This window comes from Platalea leucorodia (assembly GCF_965183815.1).
Source record: "Platalea leucorodia genome assembly, chromosome: 7".
Classification (NCBI taxonomy): Eukaryota; Metazoa; Chordata; class Aves; order Pelecaniformes; family Threskiornithidae; genus Platalea; species Platalea leucorodia.
In genome coordinates, this window is record NC_138829.1 from 28,962,228 (window position 1) to 28,989,043 (window position 26,816).

General features: G+C 38.5%; 1 protein-coding gene across 5 annotated transcripts in view; it reads left to right on the top strand.

The window, feature by feature from the left end:
- The window catches only part of RALGAPA1 (Ral GTPase activating protein catalytic subunit alpha 1), a 138,336-nt gene extending 111,794 nt beyond the window's left edge, over window positions 1–26,542 (top strand). For 4 of the 5 annotated variants that reach the window (XM_082318766.1, XM_082318768.1, XM_082318772.1 and 1 more), the window contains 2 exons: window positions 17,475–17,599; window positions 26,187–26,542. In XM_082318766.1, the coding sequence (XP_082174892.1) occupies window positions 17,475–17,599; window positions 26,187–26,341 (280 nt within the window). In that variant the 3' untranslated portion in view covers window positions 26,342–26,542. Of the gene's footprint in view, window positions 1–17,474; window positions 17,600–18,248; window positions 18,280–26,186 lie in introns of all 5 variants that reach the window. The other variant, XM_082318767.1, reaches the window with a different exon arrangement.
- The last annotated feature ends 274 nt before the right edge of the window (window positions 26,543–26,816 follow it).

Below are 26,816 nucleotides of genomic sequence, written 5' to 3' on the forward strand. Positions count from 1 at the left end.
CTTCAGATTCTGTGGCCACATTTGTCTCATTTAATTAAGAGTATTTGTTTGATTTACATTTTCAGACTGGAATTTGTGAAGATTTTGGAGATTTCTCGTTAATCCAGAAACTTAGAAATTAAAGCTGGAAAGCACTAATTTTGGCAATGCCATTTTCCCTTCCTCTAAGTCCAGTAAGTTTTCTATCTTATAGATGCATGAGCATCTGTAAGAAAAAAATTAATACAGCGATACTGCATCAATGATAACTGTGTATCAAATGGAAAAGGCATAAGGGGTGCTCTCTCTCCTTAAATATGTATCATTAATTAATTTTTCTCAGTGCCACTAATTATCATAGAATCATAGAATGCTTTGGGATGGAAGGGACCTTTAAAGGTCATCTGGTCCATCCCCCCTGCAGTTGGCAGGGACATCTACAACTAGATCAGGTTGCTCAGAGCCCCATCCAGCCTGACCTTGAATGTTTCCAAGGATGGGGCATCTACCACCTCTCTGGGCAACCCTTTCCAGTGTTTCACCACCCTCATCGTAAAAAATTTATTCCTTATATCCAGTCTGAATCTACCCTCTTTTAGTTTAAAACCATCACCCCTTGTCTTATCGCTACTGGCCCTGCTAAAAAGTCTGCCCCTATCTTTCCTGTAAGCCTGCTTTAAGTACTGAAAGGCCACAATAAGATCTCCCCGGAGCCTTCTCTTCTCCAGGCTGAACAACAGCCTTTCCTCATAGCAGAGGTGTTCCATCCCTCTGATCATTTTTGTGGCCCTCCTCTGGACCCGCTCCAACAGGTCCATGTCCTTCCTGTGCTGAGGACCCCAGAGCTGGATGCAGAACTCCAGGTGGGGTCTCACCAGAGCAGAGCAGAGGGGCAGAATCACCTCCCTCAACCTACTGGCCATGCTTCTTTTAATGCAGCCCAGGATACGGTTGGCTTTCTGGGCTGCAAGAGCACATGGCCGGCTCATGTCCAGCTTTTCCTCTATCAGTACCCCCAAGTCCTTCTCCTCAGGGCTGCTCTCAATTAATTTTGGTATAGTGAAAGGAATAATGCATGCCATTATAATTGCTCTTCTGATATGTTCTGGGATTTAGAATTTTTTTGAAATGCCATATGCCAACATTCTCGGCAAACTTTGATGTATTTCTGGCAATACAGTTTTGATACAGGACATTTAATAAGGTTTTAACATACCTGTTACTGAATTTTCTGTCATCACAGGTGAGAAGAAACAGAGCTTAAAAATAATGCTTGATACACTTTTTAGATAGTACTCTATATGCTTTACAACAAATAATTAAAAATTTCAGGATTTCAGTGAATATTTATCCCATCCCTGAATCATACCATTGTAGCCTTATCTGATACGAGTTCAAGTAAGAGCCATGGATGAGTTCATCATATGACCCCTGCTGTTTTTTCCAGAAGAAAGCAGAGTTATTTCTAAAATCTGTTTTACTGTTTAGCAATGGAAATTGTTTTTGAAGTTCAAGCAAGAATCATAAGGTAGAGAATATGATGTTCAGTCTTTCCTTTACTATGACTTGCTCATTTTTGCTGTTCTCCCAAATCCTAGTTCTGCTGACAACTCACTTGGCTCTTTTAATAATTCAAAATGTGATTAATTAAATGCCTGCATACAGTGGTATAACATGAAAAACTGAAGATTTCCAAGGCATTTATAAGCATCTGATTGTTTTAATGGACAGTTCAGGTATTTCAGTTTCAAGGAATCACGTGTAACAGTTTCTCTGTGCATTATAAGACGACCTGAATATAAGAGGAAAGTTTTATGTCTCTGTATAGAGTCATGTATGTGTGTGTTTGTGTGTGTATGTGTATGTTTACTTGTAGGTGTGCAATGACAGTAATAGCTATTTTTATTATCCTTATAGAATTTTTCCCCTGAACTAATACATCCAATTAATGTCTTTTCCTCTGACATCACAAGTATATTTGAACAATAAGAGACTGTTGTAAGGAAAAGTCCAGGGGAAATATCAGGAAGATTTGGTTTCTCATAAACCATGGATGGCTAAAGTACTCAGAATGGCAAACCGCTAATGCAAAAAAAGCAAAATGAGCAGTACTTAACTGCTGCATTTAAGAATGTTCATATTCAAGATTAGTGTTTTAATATGTTATACAGGAAATTGGTACAGTTTGAAATACCTCATGTAAAGGAATTGTATACACGATGGCAATGCAGTATAATAGAATCATCTAAAGTAACTTCTGTATGGATAACATCACACTGAAGTTTGCCCAATTAAAAAAAGGCCAAATGAAAAAACAGCTAAGATTCCAAAGCATAAATTGTGCTATTTATGTTCGTTAAGTATGGTTTGAAATCCTGTCTTAGGGACATCTTACCTAACTATATATCTAATGCTGCTCAGTAAATGAGGAGAGTATTGATTGGCATATGCTGCTTAAATCGATCACCTTGACAGCCAGAATTACAGTAATCTGTCAGTATTAATGACTGTCTTTCAAGCCTTGATACCTCTCCTTCGCTTGTCTTGTCTTGCCTCACTTCTGTTTGAAGTGCATTTTCTTGCAACCTCTGGTTTTGTCAGGGTAGGTACTTTTGTAGTGTTTTTTTGTCCCCTGAGTCCAATTTATTGGCTTGATCATGCAATTAGAGTTGAAATGCAACACCAGGGAGCAAAAGTAGGCAGTGTTCTGAGTAACAATTGGACCTCGGGGGTAGTGCAAGCCTGTTCTCAGCCATCATTTATTAGTTACCTGTTGAAAGAATAGGATTGTTTTGCAATGAATAATTCCAAAGCATCGCTTTAAATGCCTTTGATTTTAGCCACTAGAGACAACTGATTGAACCAACATTTGCGATAGGTTTTTAAACTCTTGCCTTAGTGTTTGTCATATAGACACTTCAAATAACTGCTGGAGAAATACTTGCAGATGTGTGTACCAAGCTGCTGCTTTTACTGCATTTTCATGTAGACATACACATCATTTCAATTGGTTTCCATGCATTTTTCATATGAGGAATAAATTGAAGTGTGAGGCTTGAAGGTATGTCGTACTGTAGTATATTTTCATGTATATAGTCTGTGAGTTTTTTTGCAAAACACACATACATACTTTTCTTTAGCAGCAGTTCTGGATTTGTACGTGTTCAGGTAAACATACTTTCTTCAGTAATTCCCCTGCTTCTAATCCCACAGAACCTGCCTTTTCTACCCCAGGTAGCTCTTTTGTCTCTACCTCTTCTTATGGGCTGTCTGCAGATACGAACTAGGATGCTGGGAGCACCTGTTACAGAGGTATAGTGTAAGCACATGGGTTTGAGGGTAATAATGTTGTTGTCATCACAAGGTATCTATAACTTGATTAGTAGCACATCTTTATTAGTTACTCTTCCCTAATGAAATGCATGAGACTCTCTTGAAAGAGGTAAAAAAGCAAAATATGAAATGAGACAAAACCGATTGACTCTAGTAATACAATTTTCTACTAATAATTGCACTTATAAAGAACCGAGTGCTCTGTTCATGTTGTAGACAATTATGGGGGAGACTCAAATCTTTTTGTACTGTTAAGAAAAATATATTCTAGGTTCTTCTACTTCTGCATTCTCTCATAAATTGAATTTACCCATCTGAAGTGGGGGTATTGCTTCTGCTGATTTCTGTATAAAATACAGGTAGGCATATGCCAGTGGCATTCTGTTTTAGAATAAAAGGATGTCAGTGGGCTACCCTGAAAAGCAGTGAAGTGCTTTATCAGCCTCCTAGAACTTCTGAATTTGGATCTGTCAGTACAGATTGCTTGAGGGAGGGAAGTTCTTCTTTGTTACTGCATCTTTCTAAGGTAGGAAATTTTTGTATATTGTAAGCTGGAAGTTAGTAGAGCAATCACTGTTTCATTATAAAATGTGTTTTAAATGTGTATAGATCCCTCTTTTAAACAAAAATTCGCAGGGAGAAGCCTGGGAGTCCTTAAACTGGAATGAAAAAGATAAACTAGTTCGATCTTACGAAGAGTTGATTGCTTTGTACATAACACAAAATGACAGGTTTTTTGTTAATACCTACTTAGCCTTATTAATTAATTAAACATTTTGGATAACAAAAGCCCTTTGTTAAAATGTTAAGACTCTTGCCCCCTTAAGGTGTTAAAATTCATAGAGATTTCTTTGATAGCTCTCAAAACTCTGTGAATAAAAGCAGGGAAGGTTAAACAATTTTTCCTAATGTTTGTAAGATTTAAAGAAGTGTTTTTAAACTATTTAAGCCCTATTTTTATGTTGTAAAAGGCAGCATTGTTTATTGATTTAATACTTTTCTAGTCATAAATGCACCCCTAATAACAGTTAAGTGACTTGCTAACCACTTGAAAGATTCGTATGTTAAAACACTAAAAGCTGTGTATATATAAAGAATAAGTATGTAACATTGTGATTGTTGATTCTGATATTTAAATTGGTGGGAAATGGGGGAGATTATTTGTAACAATCAAAACTGACAAACAGTAATGTCTGTGAGATAGAATGATGGTTTTGGGTGAGTTGAATAAGATATTGGCAAACTGTTTCTGCATCATTCTGCATATGGTAATCGGGACAGTTGGGGCATGCTTTCCAGTGCCAGCAGAGGGATTAGAAGATGATAGGTACCAAAAAAAAAAAAGAGGAGATTAATAGAAACTAGCACATCAGTTGTCTTTGTTCTCCTACAGGTCTGTATTTCAGTTACTGAAAAAAGGGGTTATATATAATACCTGTCAGTATGTGGAAGTATCTAGCTGGAGAGGGAATGTACTTCATATAACAATATTCACTAATTAAACAGGTCAAAATTGTAACAAAAAAGGGTGTATGTATATAGTTTATTCTGTATGTGCCACATACTTAATAGAAAAAATGGAACAAAGTAACATAAAGCAAGGATTAAAAGTTAGTATTACAGTAATTGGAATTACCATATGGTAGCCCGAAGGACGTGAATCCTAATCATACCCTGGCCAATCAAATTAATCTCAATATACTTTCTAGACATTGAGAAAATAGTTTAATTGCTGATTAACTGCACCTGAATAGATTTGTAGGTCACAGATATATCTATCTCCTTCTCAATGCTTCTCCTCCCAAACATAGAAGAATGCAGGCTATTAGAAAATCTTTTAATTTCTGCTTGCCAAACCATAGTTACCGTCCATCTGTTCTTGCCAATTGTGGAAAAAGGTCAGTTTTCAGCAAAGCCATGCATTTCACAGAAGGTATGTGAAGTGAAATTTCACAGGGGACATGATGGATCCTGATTCTTAGTGATAAACCTTTGGGGCCAGCAGGGTTGGCATATGGTTCAGCATGATATGAAGGCTTGGGTTCCCTGGCTTCACTTCTTTGGCGTGGAACTGATAAAACCTGGCTCTTAAGTATTGTTTCGCTGGACACCAATCGTGGGCAGCAGGAACTGCCCATTTAACTCTCTGTGGGAAGGAAGCCCAGGCTGTGTTCACAATAGTGCCATTGTAGTGCTGCAAACTGCTCTCAACAGCTTGACAGCACTGGGGAGGAGGGCGAAGGGGCTGCTTTACTAATTGCCTGTCAAAATAAAGAGAGAGGGAAGTAACTGAAAATTAATATCTGTTTTCTTCATTTAAGTAGAAGAAGCCTGTCTTTGAGTTTCAAAAATCATTTTTAAAATCGACTTTACTGCCCTCCGAAGAGCCTTATAAGTAGATTATCTCGTACCGTTACTGCAGCATCCCAGGGTAAAGAGAAAACATTCTCTTCAACTGTAAAAGAAAAAAAGAAAGGTAGTTGTAAAGTTTATTAAAGTACAGACTGGAATTAATGACAAAATTTCTCATGTGAGAAGTTTTCTTTGTTACTATGTCATGTGGAATTGCAAATTAATACATGCAGTCTTTTTGCTGGACAATAATGTTAATATAATTTCATATTTGTGTAATTTTACAGTTTGTAGTGATGTCTTCATGAAAGGCATTTTCCTTACTGTTTCTCTCATCAATAAATATGTCCATATATGCAGAGAAAGTATTTGAGATAGAAATTTAAACATTTGAATGTACAAACAGTGGGCTGAAGCATTCATGCTAATAGCAGAAAGCCAGTTTTGCTTCTGTATTTTTACGCTCATCAACCTTAATTACTTGAGTTAAAACTGATGTAATACTGAATGTCAGAGGGGGGATAAATCCCTCTCCCAAAATCAGGAGTTAGTATACAGGGCTGCAGTTCCCCCTGGCCTGTGCTATTCCGTGTTATTTGTGGGCTGAAGTGATGGCTGCAACACCTTAACATCTCTCATGGGCACATTTGGCGCAACATCCTTAATAAACTTCAGTCCCTTGGCCCGCTGGCCCTTTGCCTCCCCTGCTGCCTCCTGCAAACCCGCTGCCGCCAGGTGAGCGGCTGCCTGCGAGCCGCTCTGTCTGCCGGCAGGAGCATCGCTCCAAAGAGGGCCTGAAGCAGTGGCCGCTGTAATGGGCTTCAAAACAATTAGCACAACATACCTTACAGGTTCATTGATTCCCGTCTTGGACACATTAGTAAGAAAAAATCCTCCCTGGAAGCTGGAGTAGGAATTCTGCCTGCATAAGGGCTTCAGCACTGTTTCCTTCACTGTTTTGTTTTCACCTCCGTAGCCTGTTACTAAAACATGGAGGAGTGGGGTATTTGTAAATACTGCCATTAGTCTTCTGACTTCTTTAATGAGTAATCTGTTGCAGTGTTGAGGTATTCGTCCTTCCAATACTGCTAGCCATTTGATCTTACTATCGCTTTAATTTCATGCTAAAATGCAGTTCAGGGTTTGTGAAACCAACAATGCACGGTAAATGGTAGCGAAACGGAGACTTTCTACTATATGTTTGTGTTAATATGCTCCTGCTATATTTCAAACAGATAATTCATTGAATGCCCATTCTTCCTTTTACTGCAGAGTAGATTATATTTAAGTCAAGATTAATGGATAGATTCTGATGTTAAAACCCAGTCTCTGAGCCTGTCATTCCCTAGAGGCATATAGTGCATTAGTTTAAGCCAATATGCTGCTTATCATAGATACTATGACACTGTCTTAAATGACAGTTTACTGCACGTTGTTACTGCTTACTCTGCTAATAAAATCACTATATTGTGTTCTTGATAATTACAATATTAAATAGAAACTTAATTGGATTACTGCACATTTAGATACAGATAGTTCTTAAGTAATTGTCCACTGTAAAATTTCTGATACTCATTTTTTCTCTCATGAGGTGTGTTCTGTCAGTGTCTAAGCTTAATACTTAGTTCAGTCACTTTAGCTGAAAAAGTGCCGAAAAGAGATCTACAATGGGATTTTTCGGTGCAAAGGAATATTTTTTTAATCCCATAGCTTTTCACTTGAACCTTGTTTCTGAAATCCTTCCATAGGATGCTTTCATTTGCCAGTGTCCTTAAAATAAAATAACTTCTGGGTTCTACAGAGTAGAAGAATTCAGTAAGTATTGTTAATTCAGATTTTTTTCCCTTAACTTTGAAATTGCTAGAAGTCTGAGCATCAGTTTGTCATTTTTGCTGCCTAAGCAGGTGATCAGAATTAGAATTCATTCAATTCAGTAAGTATAGTCTCATAGTACTTTTATATTGTTATCTTAAAAAGATAGCTCTTTTATATAGCTGGGTTTTGTATAGTTTAATTCTGGAGAATATTTATACTAAACTTAAAATTCATGTTAATCCATTACACTTGCACTCTAATTCTACAGATCTCTGTAAGTGCCTTTTGTAAAGGAGCTTGGTGCAGAGCGGTTACATTTTTCATTTCATAATTGAGTGTTTTAAGTGGTTAAGCATAGTCCAAATTTTATCCAATTCCAGCTTGTGTTAATGGTGCTACACTCACACTGCCTTAGCACCTGTTATGGATTTTGAGTCATCTGGCAGCCCGTGGGACTTAGATAAAGAAGTACCAGGTGTCCTGCCTGTCTCTTAATTGAGACGCAATGTAAACAATATAGACTTGGCAATATGGTTATAGGAATGGATTAAAGCCCAGCTTTGTCTGTGCTGATGAATCACAGCTTTTTCTTCCTAGATGATGTTATAAACCACTGAAGAATTCAGTTAGCTGTAAGATCTGGTGGAACAACATAACAAGAAACAATATATCAGGGATTTTCCTGGAAGGACAGTACTGCAGAATGATAAATGTATTGTGTTTTCCTATGAAAATATAAGCATCGCTTACAATTTCTTGCAGTAATTTAGCAATTTTGAAAGTGCTCACACTGTAAAAATGAAGATTCTTACAGAAATTCAGATAAAGTTAATGCCTTTCAATATATAATGTGTTAATAAACTAGGCAGAAAGCAACAGCATTGACTTAGAAACACTCACTGGCTGCAGCTTTATCTAGCCTATGCTTACCTTGCAGGACTTTTAACCATTTAACCGGTAATCTCCTTTAGCTGTAAGATTAGTACTCTTAGAGAAAAAAGCCTCTAAATGGCAAAAATATGTGTTTTTATAGTTTGCCCAATAACTTTCAGTTTATTACAGATTTATTGAACTTTTTAGTAGCATAAAAAGTAATTTTCATTATATTCATTTAAAGAATGATGCAACTATATGCATTGGAAACAAATTGCAAGATCTGGAATGATGGGATTAATTCGTATGGATTTATCTATTATATATTCCTTTGTTTTCTTCATAAAGAAATATACCTCAGAAATTGCTTCAGAAAGCCCTTTTGTAGTTACAACTTGTGTTGAAAAATATTTTTATTAAGGATGTTAGATATTACATTTAATGTTTGCTTAAATTCTGCAGTCTTAGTCTGTTATTTGTTTTTCATATTTTCATTTTTTATGAGATAGCTACATTAATTAGTCGATTGTCATATATGTACATCACTTCTTAAAATTTGTAATTTTGGATAATTAACACTGAGTCCCTTCTGCAGTTTCAAAATATTTTGATGAAATGCAACTTAAAAGTTTACTTTTAAAATACAACTTTGTGTCATCTGAGTTTTATGTTCCATTTTTATGAGGAAGAAAATAGGTTCTTACATTTTATTGTAAAAGTGCTGTCATTAGTATTGAAAATATGTTTTCAGTGGAGAGAAAAATCACCTTAGAAGACTATAAAATTATTAATTCTTTCACCTGTTTAGTAGCGTCAAGCATAGTAATTTTTTTTCTTCTCTTTCACCTAAATAACTTGCATCTGATATGAGGAGAATGAATTGAATTCTGCCTTATGAGTCATCAGCGTTGTGCCTAAGTTCCAATTGCATATGCAGAAGCTGCTTTCATTTACAGCATGGCTGTGTAAACAGATGCACAGAGCAAAATATTTATATGCAGTATATTCAGTATTGGCAGTATTTAAGAAACGGAAAAGAGCCCAGGCCGATTTTGAGCTATCAAGTTGACTTGAGTAAACAGAAGTTGCAGTTGGAAAAAAAGATCGCTTTATTTGTATACTGTGCAAACTAGATGTGGAAATCACTGAAATGTGATAAATAGGGAACACCATGATGCCACTTCTACAGAGTCACTTTTCAGAATATAAGAGAACTTTAACTATTCCTCTCAGTGTGGCCAGTTGATACTGATCACCCACCTACATACAAAACGCAGCGAGTTGCAGGGCTTCCAACACTGGATCAATAGCAGCCCGACTTACATCCCTAATTCTAAGAGCCAACAAAGAGTACAAATTGCTGTGACTCAGTATGAGTTCAGCTGGTTTGACAACCACTGCACAATCTTTTCTTTCAGAGTGAGATTTCCCAGAAAAAAAAACTTCCATTTCTGTGATGTGTGGGTTTTGTCCTGTCTTCCTTTAGAAGTCAAATTCTGCTATGGCTAACTTTTCCTTTCAGCTTCTCTAAAACCTTGGTCCTACCCTGTACTTGTTATCTTTTTACTGGAGGCGGTCCTTTCACATTTTGACGTGAGGAATTGTAATTTACTAGGAAAAATCTGCCCCATAAAGTTGATATTTTCATCATTTTAAATACCTCAAACTGTAGCAATTAATTCTGTGGGGTTTGCACACCTTTTCAGGCCAGGGAGCAAGAAACTTAAAATCTCCTGCCAATGTATGCCATTTGTTGTGCCTCACTGTTTCTTTGTTTCCTTTGGTCTTTAATACCCTGGGAGCGTTTTTGTATGTTGACAATACTACAGATTTGTTTTTTTTCTAGGAAAGAAGAGGTGTGCTTCTAAATTTTTCGAGGGGGCAAAGGTAGTAAACAAGAGGGTGCCATCTTATGTAGCTTTTCTTAAAATATTGTTAATCTCTTTTATATAAATAGTGTATATACGTACCATTAAAAAAACATCTTGCAGGTGTCTGTTGATCCTACAAGCAAGTATCTCTAGGTGGAGGATTTTCATTTTCCAGTGTAAGGATGGAGCAGTGCTTTGGTTTCTGCTTGTCTAAATTATTTTCCAAATGCCTGGCTGACAAAGTCATACCTTCCACAATCATATCAATATATATTGACTTCTTAGATGATTTTGCTAACAGTTGGAACTGCCAGGGATGCAGCTGTACATGTATTTCTGACAGTAGTTTGTAATTTAACTGGAAAAAGTCCATCTTTCTATTTAGAAATGCATTCTCTGGCTTTTTTCTAAGAGGTGTTTCTAGGCAATCATCAAAAACACCTCTTTTTCCTAGCACCAGAATCAAAGAATCTCAGGTACTACATACCGTCAGTACTGTGATCACATATTCCAATATACAGTTATATTGTGATACACTACACAGGTGTGCACTATCTATAAATACATAAGCATCAGGAGGGAAGATTTATGAATAAAACTTCCATGGAAGTGTCTCATTTTTGGTTTTGTTCAGTTTTTCTGAATGAGAGACACAGTGATGGAAAAAAATTTAGTGAAGAGCCCACATTCTTGCTCCCTTTCACAAAGGGAGTCCTTTTGTTATAATTCTGATTATTTTTTTCCTAAAAAAGAAAAAAAAAGTTGTGTTATCAGTCTACTGGACTTGACCAGCCCATCAGTAGTGGTGTAGGAATGCCTGCACCATTGTTCAGCTTACAGCTTGGAACTTCATCGTTCTAGGGTATTTCCTGAACTATAGTGATCGTGATGCATTTTAAATCATTCAGACATCATCTTGCAGTCATGTACTAAAATGGAAGCTGAGGCATAACATTTTATTGTGGTATTTGAAGTGATAAATACTTTCTTTTGACTTTTGGAAAAATACAGGGTTTCTGCCTTTGGTGACTTCAGGTGTTTCATGAACGCATTCCTTTTAAATTCCATTGAACAAATGAGATATTGATCTTTTCAAGAGATTTTTCAGACATTAGAAATATTTCCATCACCACTTTAGTGTATCAACGAACTGTACATCTCTTCAGCCCCTTTTTAACTTTCTGTCACTGAGTAGGTTCCCCAGCGTAATCCTCGCCGCCCCCAGAAGCTGCTTAGGAAATCTGTCTTGATAAAACATTTTCTGTATTTTTTTTTTTCCAAAAGTCTTGAGAGCAGTTAGGCATATATCTACTCTGTTGATCTGACCCAAGTTCCTCCCGACTGGCTTTTTTTTGACTGCCTGAGTCTAAAATATAGGTGATGAGAATCTCCACACAGCAAATGCCTAGTCTTGGATGCCTCTGCAGTTCACGGGTATCTAAAGCTTTCACTGCCACACTTCCCTGGAGATCTGCCTGCTTCAGCACACGCTAGGGCTGCCAGAGTCCTTGCTGCGTCCTGAACAGCCAAATGCCCAGTTCATGCCCCTCTGTATCCATTGAGTAGGTAGGTATTTCTTTGCTCATCTGACCTACAAGGCAGCAATGCTAAGAGTTTTGAAGGTATACTCACGGGATTAGAGCCCACACAAACACAACAGGAGGTAACTCCCTGGTTATATCAATCAGCCAGGAAATGAAAGAGCGGTTTCCAATTTTGAGAATTGGAACTGCCTCTTACAAAACTGTCCTAACCATTGGGACTGAGGACGTTTTGTAATCAGGCACACTCCGTTCACTGCTGAAATTGCTCTTCGTTTCATAAAATAAGATCTCTGAATCACAGGGAAAGTACATGCTCATCTGTATAGCCTAATGGTTATGGTACTTTCCTGGGAGAGGAGAGTCCCTGGATTCCAGTCCCTGCTCAGGAACCATTTGTTATCAGATGGTCTTTGGAGCAGGCACTAGGATTTCTTCTCCAGCCCTTTTGTGAATCTAGCACTTAGATGCTCTGGTAATAGATAGATTACAGACTTGTGAAGTGCCATATCCTTAATTAAAGTCTTGGAAATTTTACTCCATCTTGAAACTGCTTTCTTCATTTTTTTCAGCCTCAGGTTAATGACATTTTAGGATTGGTATTTCCTGGATAATTGCAACATAGTCATCATGCGTCCACTCTTCTTTAACTGCAAAATACTGGATAGATTATTGTAATGCATTTTATTCAGTTCTAAAATGGAGAGGTGTGAATAAGAAGAGTGGAAAGAAAATGTGTAGTCAGAATGACACAGTAAGTCTATGGAAATGACTACGAGGAGATGAATTCAACAGAAGGACTTGAAAGATGGAGACAGTAGAAGAGGATGAACAATGGGAAGTACGGGATTTTGTGGAGATTGCACGGTTAAAATCACAGGAAAGGAAAAATAAAGACTAAACAACTAGAGATGTGGGAAAATGTAGCAAACATTTCCTCACCAAATTGAAGGATGACAAAGCCATGAATAAAAAAAAATTGGCAATGTGAGGGAATTGTTTTGGATATAAAGGAGAAAGGTTAAGATGGTGGATGAAGATGCAAGGAGGAGAGCTGTTTTGCTTGTATTATTGTGGCACATATATATCCTTAGCATAGACCCCAGTCTCATTATACTGAGATGGAGTACAGCACGAGACAGGTAACGTTTGGCCCCCAGAGGTAAAAAAGCCAGGTGTAAAACTGAAGACGATAAATGAAGGCAAATACAAAATTCAGGGAAATGTGAAAAAATAGTAGACAGCATGAATAGTTGTGTGACCTACACAGCAATGGACTTAAGTCTTCCAAGGTGTTTTCCTTGTTTCTTTTTCGATAAACATCATAGCAACGGGGAGAGTTTGAGGGGGGATTGTTTGTGAACACTTATGGAGACCTGGCGTCATAAGAAGGCACATGGAAAAAAGTACAAAAGTGCCTTTGCAAAAACGTCAAGGTGAGTGAGAGTGACTGTCTGTGTTAACTGACTGGGGGCAAGAGTAGCTTCGATAAAATTGACCAAATAGGTATGGACTAAGAAGTTAAAATAAGTAGCCTGCATTTGTGCTAGGGAGTGGCAGACCGGTGGCGGTACCTGAAGAGAATGCCCCCTCTAACCACTACGTTCAGAAAGTGGGCTCTGCAACGCTCTGAGTAGATATAAGGAGGAATAAAAGCTCATTTGTTGAGGCCAGAGAAAAGGATATGGCAGTAACGGAAATGTGAAGCAAAAGCCTAGATGATTTGTTCATGTAGATGGCTAGAAAAAGTTTTAGCTTAGATTATACAAAAAGAATCTGCAAGATGTAGATGTATTCTGCCGTAGGAATCTAAACAGAGCTTGAGTTAGAAAGTGATACAATCAACAGTGATGGAGAGCTCTTAGGTGAAGACATGAGATGATGTTTTTCAGGCAGATTAAGCATAAGTAGGTGATCTGACAGCCAGGATTTCAGTACTTGTTCCCAAGTGCAAATCAACAGGTCTAAAAAAATTGCACGTTTACAGTAATAATAGAAAGTACAGTATTTTCAGTGTTAATAGAAATAATTGCAGATTTAGAGAATAAGTAAAATGGATTGTAATGCAAATGAAATTTTAGCTGGAGTGACTACAACCTGAGTGATAAAGGTATGATTCCTGATTTTTTCTTGTACTCATGTTTTTCAGAACAATATCTTCTGGAAAAGTATAACAAAGTCATTAGATTTTTGGTTGTGCTTTTTGCAGATTATATAGCCGCAAGTTTTTAGCAGACAGATTTGTGTGAGTGCCTTAATGTATCTCTTACCTTTTTATCCGTTCTTTTGTTCCAGTTAGCACCTCCTTCAGAAGCAGAAAGCTCACGACACTGTTGTTTAAGCATTTAGTCACTCTCTGTGCCAGAGTCTTTCTCCATTGGTTTGTCCATGCATCCTTCCCATTCCATCTTAATTGCTGATGCCAGTGGCAACATCCACTGGCAGTAAGAATACAGCTTGCATTGCCCTATTATTACTAGCCATGGAGTTTGTATGTGCCACTCGATTTGTAGGTGCTAATAACTCTTCCCTAGAGAGCAGCATTTTAAAGAAATAAATGTCTAACCTATTAGAAGTAATGTAGAAATTAACTACCATGGGTTTATGGTCACTTTTGCAGATAGTTTCATTCAAATACAGTGTAGAAGTAAGATTATCTCAGCCGCAACGACATACAAATTTGGAGTTTTAAAATACTCTAATGTTCTCAAAGTATAAGTGAATAGAAGATAAAAGTATCCAAATCCCGGCTACTTGGTTTCTAATACAGAAAAGGAGTTGTTCTGAGGAGGGCATGCCATTTGTTAGTGCAGAGTACTGCGAGCTTTGGACTTGGCGTTCACATCAGGTTTTTGTTTTGTTTTGTTTTTAAGCGGGGTTCTGTTTTTAACAAGCTGCAGATGGTTTTGTGGATTGTTAGGATGAGTGGCAACCTGGCTAGCTGAATTAGTTTTCTCTGGGTGCACTAAGTGTGCATTTAAATTAGACTTCTAGAACTGATATAAGCATGTCCTCTCCACTGTGTAATGAATACACCATTATCCTCCCCAGTCAGCATCTGTGTTGAGGCTTCTTTCTTTGGTTAGGAGATAGGTACCTCGATTGGAGAATGGGAATGTCCTTCTCGTGTTCAAAGCGGTAACTTTCCTTCATTTTTGCCTTATTTGTGTGTAAGCTTCGGATATAATAGGATAAACTAAAAGGTTTCCTTTAGGGACCTCTGAAAGTAGAGCATTTTAAAAGCAGGTAGGTGTCTCCACCCTACTTTTTCATGAAACATTTTACCCATTCAAGCAGACTTTTAAAAACAGCTTGTTTTGATAGCAGCCTGTTCTCCTGTGGGCCTTCAGCCTTTGCTTCCTGGCAGCACCTTTGGTGCGAAAAGAGAGTGATCAATTGGGAGACTATCAGTGCCAGCATGCATAGAGTGATAAGTTAACACACCACTGGGAATTTCTAGGGCCCACCAAGATACTTCACTTCTAATGTGCTAACAAGCTCATTTTTCTACCTCTTGCCTCTTCAGTTATTTTTTTTTCTCAGGAGAGCTTAGAAGTTGAGTGCATCAGGCATAATGAAAAGCTCTGTAGGAGGGAGAAGCAATAACCCCATTTTTCCCTTTTCAGCCAAATAGAAAATTAGTTTCTGGTAATACACAAAGGCCAGTATTTTTTGTGCAAGGGGCACTGCTGTGAATCAAAGGACTCTATTAACTGCAGAAAATTCAGCAGCTGTGAATCTCCCCCAATGAAAAAAGTGCTTTTCAACAAGTTGTGAGATACGTAGTATTATTTAGACTTCAACCATCAGTTTCATCCTCTACCACTTATACATAGCCTCTTAAAAACTGTGCTATATTACTCTCCTCTCTTAAGGCTCAATACTGTGTTTATCCCCCAACCTAAGAACCGTTACAATAGGAGATTTTTATATTTTCTCTTGTCCCGGTGCTTCTATTATAGCTTCTCCAGCCTGTGACTTCTGCTGAGGTTCAGCTGTCTCGGGATCCAGAAGGAATTTGGAACACGGATTTTGGAGGGAAAATTGTTTCCCAGTTTCACTATGTAACCAAGTTGTGGTCTAAGGAAATGCAATGAAGACTGATATATTCACTGGAAGTTCTTTTCAGATAATATGTTCTCTATATATTTTTTTCATCTTCAGATGTACTGCAAAATCTGTTGTAAATATTGTACAGAAACCAAGTGCAAAAAGGTTTCATAGGAGAAGTTCCATAATTGTTGAAGTACAGTTTTAAAAGCTAAGATGAAGGGCATTGTTTCCAGCTGTAATTTGGGGCTGACAATTTTATTGCTTATCACAAATGAAACTAGTATAGTTATTTATTTTAAATGTTAGCACTTCTTATTATAAACACTTATCACTTGTAATGCAGTTTTTATGTTTGGATTGCTAAAAAATATGTGCAAGATGAATATTATCCCAATTTCACAGATGGTGAAATTGAGTCTGAAAGGTAGTTTCCTCACTGTCCCTGTTCCCCCCAAAAAGAGCAGCAAACCTGAAATCAGAACCCAGAACCTTCAAGATACTGATTCTGAGTACATTCCTCCACAGCGTGCTGATGTGTTTGGGTTGGGTTTGGTTTTTTTTTTTTAGGAAAAGAGAACTATGTAAGGAGAAAATGATCTCACTATCTACAACTAAAATATGAAAAAAAAGTGTGCGCAGGTGTAAGTGCCAGGGAAAATTTCCGATTGTTTTCCGGTTCTATAAGATAACTGGAGAAGGTCTCCCTCGTTCAATGTATTGAGTCCAGCTGGAGGACTTTGAAAGTTGTGAGAGAAAAGGTTAACTGATTTCTCAGTTCAGGAACTATACGACATGAAGTCAGCATGGTAGTTTTTCTTGATAATTGTATGTTGCTGCCTGCTGCTCTACATTTTGACAGCCATTTCCATAGTTGCTTTCATGAACAGCAGAAATACTCTCTCTTTTTCTCGCTCTCTCTGTGCTAACAGCACAATCAGGCCTGCTGGAACAAGAAGCCTGGAGAGGGTTCTTCAAAAGCAACAACACTTCAAGATACCGGTCTCTTGTCAATAATACCTGAGAGGGAGAACACAGGGAAAAGGAAGAAGTACAGTATTTTGCTGTCAGTGCCCTGCCGACACCCTGTTAGCCAGTATGTAAGGGTCCTGCAGATTCTTTACAAATATTCTTGCTTGTTTTAATGGCATAATTGATGAGGTGTTTTTCCCAATACTCGAATTTAGGTATGTGTTTATCTTAATTGTGTCTCTGTGTGTTTAGGGATTATGGAGGCAGTTTGTTACGGAAAAGTGCAAAAACATTGGTTAATGCTAATGTTATTTTTCATGCTACACCTCTTAAAAATTGTGATGTTTTTATATTTAATTGAGACCAGAGTACAGCCAAATCAGTTACTTAAAAGAGAGTATTTAAGTTGCTGTCATTTGAACAAATTTTCAGGAAGTTTTGCATCACATGTGGAAAAAAAGATAATTGAACCATAAGGTTTACATTAATCATGTTTATCTTACAGTTAATATTACTTCAGTGCATCAGATAATATTGTAGTTATGTAAAGAATTAAAAATAAGTGTGTACAGTCACTGAAATACATTGTATGTATTTAACAAAACCAAGAATGCTGAGTTACTAGGCACTGATATTTAGCCATTACAGTACATGATATAAGTTGCTCCTTAATTCTTGACTAAACCAGTTATGAGGAGAGAGCACGATACCTGCAAACAATTGTTCAACATCATCTAGAGCCTACAACTTTTGAGGATTTTGCTGCTCAGGTTTTCTGTCCAGCACCTTACCACCATTTGCCCTCAGAGACAGGTAAGAAGTACAGTAAAGAACTGGTTTTGTACAATCTTACTTGAAATGCAGTATCCTTACTTATAAAGACTAAAAATTCAGACCTTGGCACATCATTAAGAGTTACCATTAATCAAAAAGACTATATGTACCTATTTAAGGACCTGGGCAAAGTTGCTTTTAAATCTTTATTCTGTTGCCTGGCATCATGAGCCAATGCCTGGCATTAAGATTTGGCAAGCTGCTTTAATATAGCAACCAGACCCTGTATTTTTACAGTGAATTTTATGATGTTGCCCTCTATAAAGCCTCCATGGAAGTGCTGGTACTCCTTCACCCAGGCTAATTCAGGTAGACACATTCTTTAATCCAAGTACACCTTCCTCATAAGAAAGTCTTATGGCTCACTACTTTTTTAGAATGCAAAGTTTTAAATTGGAAATCTGAGAGCCTTGCAATCATCAATTTCGTTTCCAGGTTATTAGCTGCAAAGTTTTTTTTAAGGTCATTTTTGCCTTCAAGTAAAATACCTGTTTTATAAGAGGATACTGCATTTTCAGTTACTAATGAGAAAATCGGTAAAAGAAAATGAGTAACTCAAGGCCTTCCTGTTCTGAAATTTCTTGAACTCCTTATGATTATTTCATTATTTTATTTCCCCTCTTTTTAGATCATTAAATATCAGTTCTGTTTATCTGAAGGTAAGACAAAGTGTCCAAAAAACCCCTTTGTTCCTCTTACTTTTACTAGAGCACTAAGCTTGTAACCAAATTGTATGCAAACTTTCCCTGTTGCCCTTGTTCACACTAAAAAGAATTTCACACTGATTGAGAAATGACCACTACATCTTCTTAAAGTTTTAGTCTTTTACTAACCTCAGGTCTGCATGAAGCACTAACACTGGTTCTGGGATTAAGGTAACTAATGATAGAGACAGTTGTTGAATGAGTAACACTTTATTGTGTTGACCTTTGTTTCTCAGCATGAACAAGTAGTACTGGATGGCAGTGGTGTGTTTTGTACCCTGTGCTGTCTTTCATTGATGTTGTAAGACATTCTGCAGTGATAACATAGGAGAGAAGGAGAAGAAGAATGTGTAACACTTGAAATTCCTTGTTCAGAAACATATATTTAATAACAAATAAATCAAAATGCTTTTGCAGAAAAGCTGTAAATCTAAATAAAATACATTTTCTGAGAATAAATTAATTTGGCAAGTTGTTATCTCAAAATTGGTTTCTCAATTACAAAAATATGCAGAAATAAATTCTAAAATTATAGAGGAGTTGTGATAGGACTACAGAAAGAATGACTGAGAAATGTTAAAATGTTGAGACTCCTTTGCTTGAAAGTATAAACCAGAAGTAGAAATGAGATGCAGTTTCAAAGTATAATGAGTGGTATAGTTATGCTAGTGCAAATAGTCAAGACCGAAGGGAAACAAAATTAAAAGTCATTTAAAACTAATTTAATCAGTATAAAAAAATAGTAACAAATTTAATGTATGAAAACATTTGAATAGGAAAAATGTGTAACTAGAAACATTAAAAACAATAACCAGGGATACCAGTCCTTGCCACATTTCCTACCTAATGCACTCAGTAAGTATTCAACAGCAGATGCTTTTGTATGGCTAGTATATATTCTATATTCTAGTGCACTTGTATCAGTTCTGCCTATTCACTTTCAGAAATCTCATTCCAGGCTAAATCATTCTGCCCTCTTCCTCGAGTTTGTTCTTTCGGGGTGAAGCAAAGCTGCTTTTCTGTACTAGTTTGGTGCAGTGGAGAACACTGCTCTAGAGTGGCAGTTCCTGTATTCCTTTAAGAATTGTCCTAGTCATACTTTGTGTTCTCTAACATGATCTGGAAGAAGATTATGATTTTTGGAAACTTGATTTTAGACTTAACCTTTCTGTCGAATGTAATAATTTTCTGCAGTAATCTCATTAATAGGAGCTTGTGATGTATTTCACATCTGCGTGTATGCGCGTGTGTTTACGTACCACGAAACATGATGTCCTGTCCTGAAGGCCACATTCTTCTGGACCTTGCGCTGTGCAGTGGAACTAACCAACGCATCAGTGTCAGCAGCAGCCAGGAGCTTCCTGGGACGGGCACGCAGCACAGCGTGACCCGGCATCAGAGTCAAAGAACCTGTCCCCAGACCTGCCTGGCTCTGAGCTTTCATTCCAGCACAGGGACGCTGGGGATGCTCTGGCAGTCCTGCTTGCAGCCCGAGGGCTGACCCCTGTTCAGTTCGGGGCTGATGGGGCTCTGATACTCGGCTCCAGGACAGAGTGCCTGAAATAGCACCACACCATCTGCCTCCAAGCTGGCTCTGGAGGCACAAATTCTAAACCCTGAGGCAGGTATAAATTGACGCTGTAGTCATCTGCCAGAAAGGTTACCCCAGGGCTTGGGGTTAGCCTGGAAACACTGGTTTCCAGTTCTAGTGAAGGCAGACCTGTGAGCGAGGTAGCTACAGATGACCCAGAACTTTGACAGACCGTGATCCCAAGAAAGAGCCCACCAGATGTGCTATTAAAAAAATAGATACCCCTAAGTTTTCGGGGTCCTTACAACAGACAGATTTCTTGAAAGATATGTGAAGAGCTTTGAATTGTGCCAGAATTGCACATAGGATTGGTACTGGAGTCCTGCCTGGCAATCCACACTCATTCATCACCCCCAAGATGACTCAGACAAAACCTTGCAGGCCCCCTGCCAGATGTTTCCATGTCATCTGGCAATTTCTGACCAGCTTCTAAAAATACATCACAATTATTTTTTTTAAACTAAAAATATTTCATTTATGTCTGTTTTTTTAAATGAAAAATAACTGACCAGAAGAGACTAGAAAAGATTTCCACATTTCAGATACTATAGACTTGATTCTTTAATTGGATTGTGATCTCCAAGATCACAATTGCTGAATATGTTTAATATTTATAAAATATTCTGTACAATTTCTTCTTCTAAGGAAGATATATAGAAACTGTGAAGCTGCTACAGCCCATCGCCAGGTGTTGTAATTTTGTTGTTGTTGTCGTGATCCCGTTGGCTGGTTTCAGCATGTCCTTTTTTTCATTTGAGCTATGGTAATCAGAGCAAATAGAGAACATGCCATTCGGTAACAAACTCTGTTTCCTCAGATTGACATATTTTATCAAAGGCTCGGCTCTCAGCAAAAGCCGTTTCCTTCCTTAGAGTGGTTGCTCTTCAATACAATGCGATTGTGGCTGCTGTTTTATCTAGATACTTAGTTTGCCCTGTCAAAATATCTGACAAATCCACCTTCCCATGTTTAGGAACCTGACTAGTGTAGTGGATGTGTACATTTTAAAAAATTGAGATTTACCTGCACTTAATCACAGAATATAATTCTGTTGCCTCTGTATTTTTTACTTTGTGCCGACTCTGTTAAATAAGAGTAACTGCAAATGCTCTGTTAAATAGAGTAACTCCTGCTATACAGCTATTGAGTAAACCAGATGTCTGTGACACCAGAGTAGGTTGAGGGAACTGTCAATGGTAAGCTCAATGATATCGAAGGGCTTATTGACCCCATGGTGCTAAGATTCTCAGCTTTAAAATGTACTGATGCCTTGGGTTTGGTTTTTCTCTTCTTTTTTTCCCTCTCTTCGTACTAAAAAAAGTACCTCAGTACAGTAAACCTTATATACATTAGTCATAATATTTTCCTTGTGATAAAAGCATCAGTGATTGATCCCAGCAATCACTCCTATATTTTCAAGCCTATGTTCAGAACAATCCTGCTGCCCCACTCCCAGAGTAAGCCTGGCAGGCAGGGAGGCAGGGGAATGTAGAGGTAACAGTACTTCAGCCTTGCACAAGGGAAACTCGAATTCAACAGCCTGCATCTTAATCTCTTCTGCTGCTTAGACTGGGTAACTTTAAACAGAGAATCTTTTTGGCCCTGTATCACCCCTTCACAGATGAGAATGATGGTGCTTTTCTCACTGTAGAAGGGTCTAAGCAACACTTGATGGTGGTGGTTGAAGTTTGTGATTGGAAGTGCAGTTGAAATACAGAAATGAGGGCTGTATGTCTGGCATGGCTGGGAAGAGTTTCTCATTATCCATTCTCCAGTCCAAACTTAGGAAAATTTTTGTTTTCAGTCCAAATCAGAGCAAACCCACAAAACTTACTGCATTTCTGCAGTATTATCTGCATTTCTGGACTATTATCCTTAAGTCAACCACTTGGGTGATAGTAAGCTGGGGATCCTCAGCACTTTGAGGCAGTAAATTCAGCGTGGACTGCTAGAGACCCAAACAGATCAACTTTCTACATTTAAAGAAATGGGTCCACTGAAAAAAATAGAGTATGATTGTCCAGTTAAAAAGCACCCCATGCATATGCACAAGGGGACAAAATTAAATTTTAATCCTGACATTTCCTAGTTTTTTGAATGTCTGACTATGAATTTATTGTCTTGTGACAACATTTTCCTTGTGTAATTTCTTCCATTTTTGTTTGTTTAAGGCGTAGGGCAAGAGAGAATTTCTGTAATACTGATTAACAGCCACATGATTCATAAGCAAAACTGTAGCCTCTAGATCCACCACCACCACCTGCAGACTGAGATAGGGCAATAACTGGTAGTAATGGTAAGCTGTCCTACCTCTGCCTGAATCTCCACTAGTGGAAAGATTGGGAATTTTGCCAGTGGGTTTCACAGATATTAATTGACAGAGAGGACTGGGTTTACCCACTAGGCATGTTTCCAGCCAGGTTCTGAAGAGCATTCTTCATTGGACATCGGCTCCGCCACTCTTTTGCCATAAACTTCATCTTTTTTACTGTCTTCTTTCTCATGTCTGGCTCTTAGTTCTTCCCCTCCTACCCAGTTCCAGTCTCCCAGGTCTTTAGGCCACTCACCATCTCTTCCTCACCTTCTCATCTTGCTTTGCAGCTGCTTTTGCAGTCTCTCTCTGCATCTGCTTCTCACTTCCTTTCCTCATTTCCCAAAATTAGTGGGAGACTCTATTGACTTGACTCTAGCAAGGCTCTGCTGAGCATGACGGACAACTTGGCCGGATTTGGGCTAGAATTTGTAAGAGCAGCAAAGAGCACAAGCTGTACAAAAATGTACACGCTGCCTGGAGGTCAGGTGCGGGGGGCTGAAGTATCTTAAAAGGCCATCAAAATTTACCAACATGCGCAAATTAATTTTCCTCTGTGGTCATTCTCAGAAATGGCACTCAGGAAAATGTCGATCCAGACAACAAGGTGTGATAAAGCTAGATGTACTGAGAGTAGTCTTACCTTGCAGCACCCTGTCTTAGCATCAGCACCCTGTCAGGCTTCTGCTTGGTGAATTTTTCACCTCTTTGAAAGTCAGAACTGAGAAGTGAGAGGAGTCATGCGAACGCGTGTGTTATGATACCTCCGGATTCCTCCACCTCACCTTGCTTCTAACCCAGTCTGTGTGTAGTTAGGATTCAATTTTACATTTAAATAGTTAATTTCTGAGTCAAATAACCAACATACTATTATTAGAAGATCCTAAAATTATCAAATGGAGTGTGAAAATGTCGCATTTCAACTTTGTTGATCCACCTCCTTGTTCAGAAGCAATTGAAACGGCTTTACATTATGACTGCAAAATATCATAGCTAATCAGACTATGATATTTGTCACTTGTCAAGCCTAAGAGATGAAAAATATGGATCACTTCCTGATGTTTTTCAACCTCTTAAAAATCCTAACACATCTATTTTCTTTATTTTATAGAACTTTCTGGTTGTAGGTCAATTGTCAATAAAGCCACCTTATTTAACCCTACTTTTATATTTTGGATAACTCAATATTTCATTGCATAGAGAGATAAAGATAATAACATTTTACACTGAAGATTTTAAAACTCTGAAGGGGAAACAAAACCTGCAAAACTTCTATATACCACATTTAATATCCCCATGTGTGTATGTGCGTATGTATGTATATATAGGTGTATATGCTTATCTAAAATCCAAAGAAATTGAGTTATTAATCAGTCTGTTGATTGCTGTCAGACTTAAAATATATTTTAAGTGCCATTATTCTTCACTCTTCTGGTGTGATATGTTCAGATGTGAAAATCACTTTACATGACTTCTGTTCTTCAATAGCTCTAAGTCAGTTTCTTAAAAAAATGAGATTGCATGTGAGTCTGTGCTTCTGTCTGCAGGAATTAGAAACAAAATTTTAAGATACGACCGGAATAATACCTTAATTGAAATAACGGGGGATTTTAAGATTTCCTTTATCCAAGCCGTGATAAAATTTCACAGTAGGGTTTGACCCTTTGACGCAGACTAACTAGCTTAAATACTCTGTTTTTCCTTCTTTACATGATTTCAGGAGTCTCATGTTGAGACTGGCTGTAATTTTAGCATACTTAATACTATGAAACAGCTGGGGAGCAGAAGCCATATATTGAGTTGCCATTTGTTTTTCCTTCTCGATTGTGTGTATGTGTGTGAGTATTTAACTGTTTTCACAGACTTTATGCAAGCATTTCAGACAATGTTTAGGATGTATCTCAGTTGCTATGAATAAGGTTGCTGGATCTGGATAATGTTATAGAATTCTTTTCTTTCTCTCTCTCTTCCTTTTTTTCTTGTAATGCTTAGTTGGTAAGTATGACGCCGGATTTCAGAGCTGTTGCTTCATTGCACATAACTAACTCATCACTCTCTTTAACCTGTAGCATGAGCAGCAATTGCATAATGAAATTCGAAATTCCGTTTTCTGTGCTCATCTGTTAATACCCTTCAATCTCTGCGGTTCGTGTCTCATGTCTCACACCTGTTATCTTTTATCTTTTCTCCTCCCCCTTCCTCACTTCTTTCCACTCCTCCTTCCTCATCACTTCTTCATTCTCAACAAAGAAAGAAATGCTGTGATATTTCTTCTCCTTCCAAAACCTCCACTAGAAAGCATTGGCCACATCAAGGTAAAGGGCAAAGGCTTGAAACGGAAGGTCTTTCACGCTAGCTGTGAATGGTATGCTGTGCAAAACAACAACGGTTATTTTCTATTCTCTAACTTCCACCATTTGAAATGCTTTAATTCCTTGTAAAATTAGAACAAGATAGAATTTCAGAAAATGAGAGTGCATGTTTCCCTGCTTGCCTTTTTCTATAAGGCACAGTGAGTCAGGCATTATCATGCTTTTCCAGATTGTTTGGCAATGAAGTACCTAGCTCATGAACAGAATTGCTGTCACCAGCTAGGGCACAAATAACAGCCCTTTCTCCTCCCTGACACTGCGATGGGTGGTGGCAGTTTGAAACAGATGGAATACCGTGCCGTCGCTCTGGAGCAGGCAGGGGATGGACCAGGCGAGGAGGACGGCCAGGTCGCTAAATCACTGAGGTTTATGACAGTATGTTTTAAATGTACTCTTAGACTTCTTACCTGGTGACCTGTGATTTTATTTGAGAGCAGTCTTTCAAAATAAATCGTGATCAGTTTTGAATGGTTTTTGCACCCCTTATATATAAAATGTATATTGAGGGAGAGAGATCTTCAGTTCTGATTATTCCGTTATTATTTTAAAGACTTGCCAGTAATAGCACGATGTGGAAGAAATAGCAAGTGATATTCTGGCTTACTGAAGTCAGCAGGGGTTTCCCCATTGACTTCTGGAGGACTAAGCTTCTCTCCGTAATTTAAACGGGTCAGAAGTGATCAGTGGCGACTGAGGTAATTGAGCTCAGTCAGGCTGTCAGTCTCTGTAAATGGCTAATTAAACTGCAGTTTAGTTCTGTGGATGTGAGTTCATAGTGTTAATTTTCTGTACACGGAAAGGAGAATGTAATTTTGATTTCATGTCTTCTCCTTTTCCTTTTGTATCTCTGTGGAAGAAGATTTTGAGACAGGCTGTTTGTAAGGGAAGAGCCTTGTCCTCTTGCAGTGAGGACTTGGGGCCCACCAGAGCATAGCTCTGGGCGCTGGGCTAATGTACTACATACCCTTATCTCAAATTCATCTTGTTCCTTTTACAAAGAAATGTTAACGTATAGTGCATCCAGTTGGTATGATCTGTTCAAGCTTCTGCCTTGTGGGCCCTGTAGGAATTTGCCTTTTGAATCACCGACTAAAGTTGGGGTGGGAGAAGATGTTGTGCTCTCCCAGTTGGCTCCAAATTCACTCCACCTCTTCAGCTGCATTCCTAGAGCTCCCTTCATGCGCAACGAGCTGTTAGCAACCTTCATGTTCTCGTTAAAGACTGGATCCTTCTGGGTTGTGGTTTGAATAAGGACTCCCCATCCCTGCGAGGGAGCTGGAGGTGCTTGTTCTGCCTGCTAGCAGGAGAACGTTGTTGCCCACCTCAGTGCTGCCTCCATTGCCGAGAGCGAGGGGGTTCTGCAGTCCCGTAGCTCAGTGGTTTCTGGCATCCTCTTTTCTCTAGAGGTGGATTTGTGGCAGTTGCTAGCTCCACGTGCAGTACCATCACCCGCAGCTGGTAAAGGGCTAGGAGATGCTGTGGGAGTGACAGCAGCACTGAAATTCCTCTCTGCCCCTTGTGAATAGATTCCCGCGCTGCGAGTGCGGAAGGCGGCACTGACCCGTCTGGTTCTTGCTGTCCTCTGCAGGCTTCTGCCCAGAGACTCAGCCGGGAGAAGCTCCAGCAGCAGCAACAGCCCAGGTGGATGGAACAGACTTAGCCTCTCCAATGTCTCCTCGGACTAGCAAGAGCCGCATGTCCATGAAACTGCGCCGCTCCTCTGGCTCAGCCAATAAGTCCTAAGTGGCGAGATGCCTGCAGCTTTCTAGCGAACAGCGACCGGCCACCCTTCCCGCAGCGACTCACCGCTCTCCGTTAAAGCATAATGTCTCTAATGTGTGTGTGCCCCTGCCCTGCATACCCCTGTTCTGTATGTTTATTTTAAACAGTGACACTGGAATTTTACTTTAATATTTTAGCTTTTGTTTTTTATCAAACTCCAGGCTGCCCTTTTTTTTTTCTTTTTTTCCCTTTTTTTTTTTTTGGGGGGGGGGGGGGGGGTGTTTTTTGGGATTTTTGCAGTGCAGTTTGTCCTCTGCACCTTTTACCTTCCTGGATGATTATGATATCTTAACAGTAGTCATTTTTAACTCTGGTTGATCTTGAGTCATACACGGAATTGGAGACTGCAGTTCGATTACACTATATTTATTGTGCCCCACTGCAATTTTCTCTGTAACAAAGAAAGAAATATGTACAACTTGAAAATGAATGTACA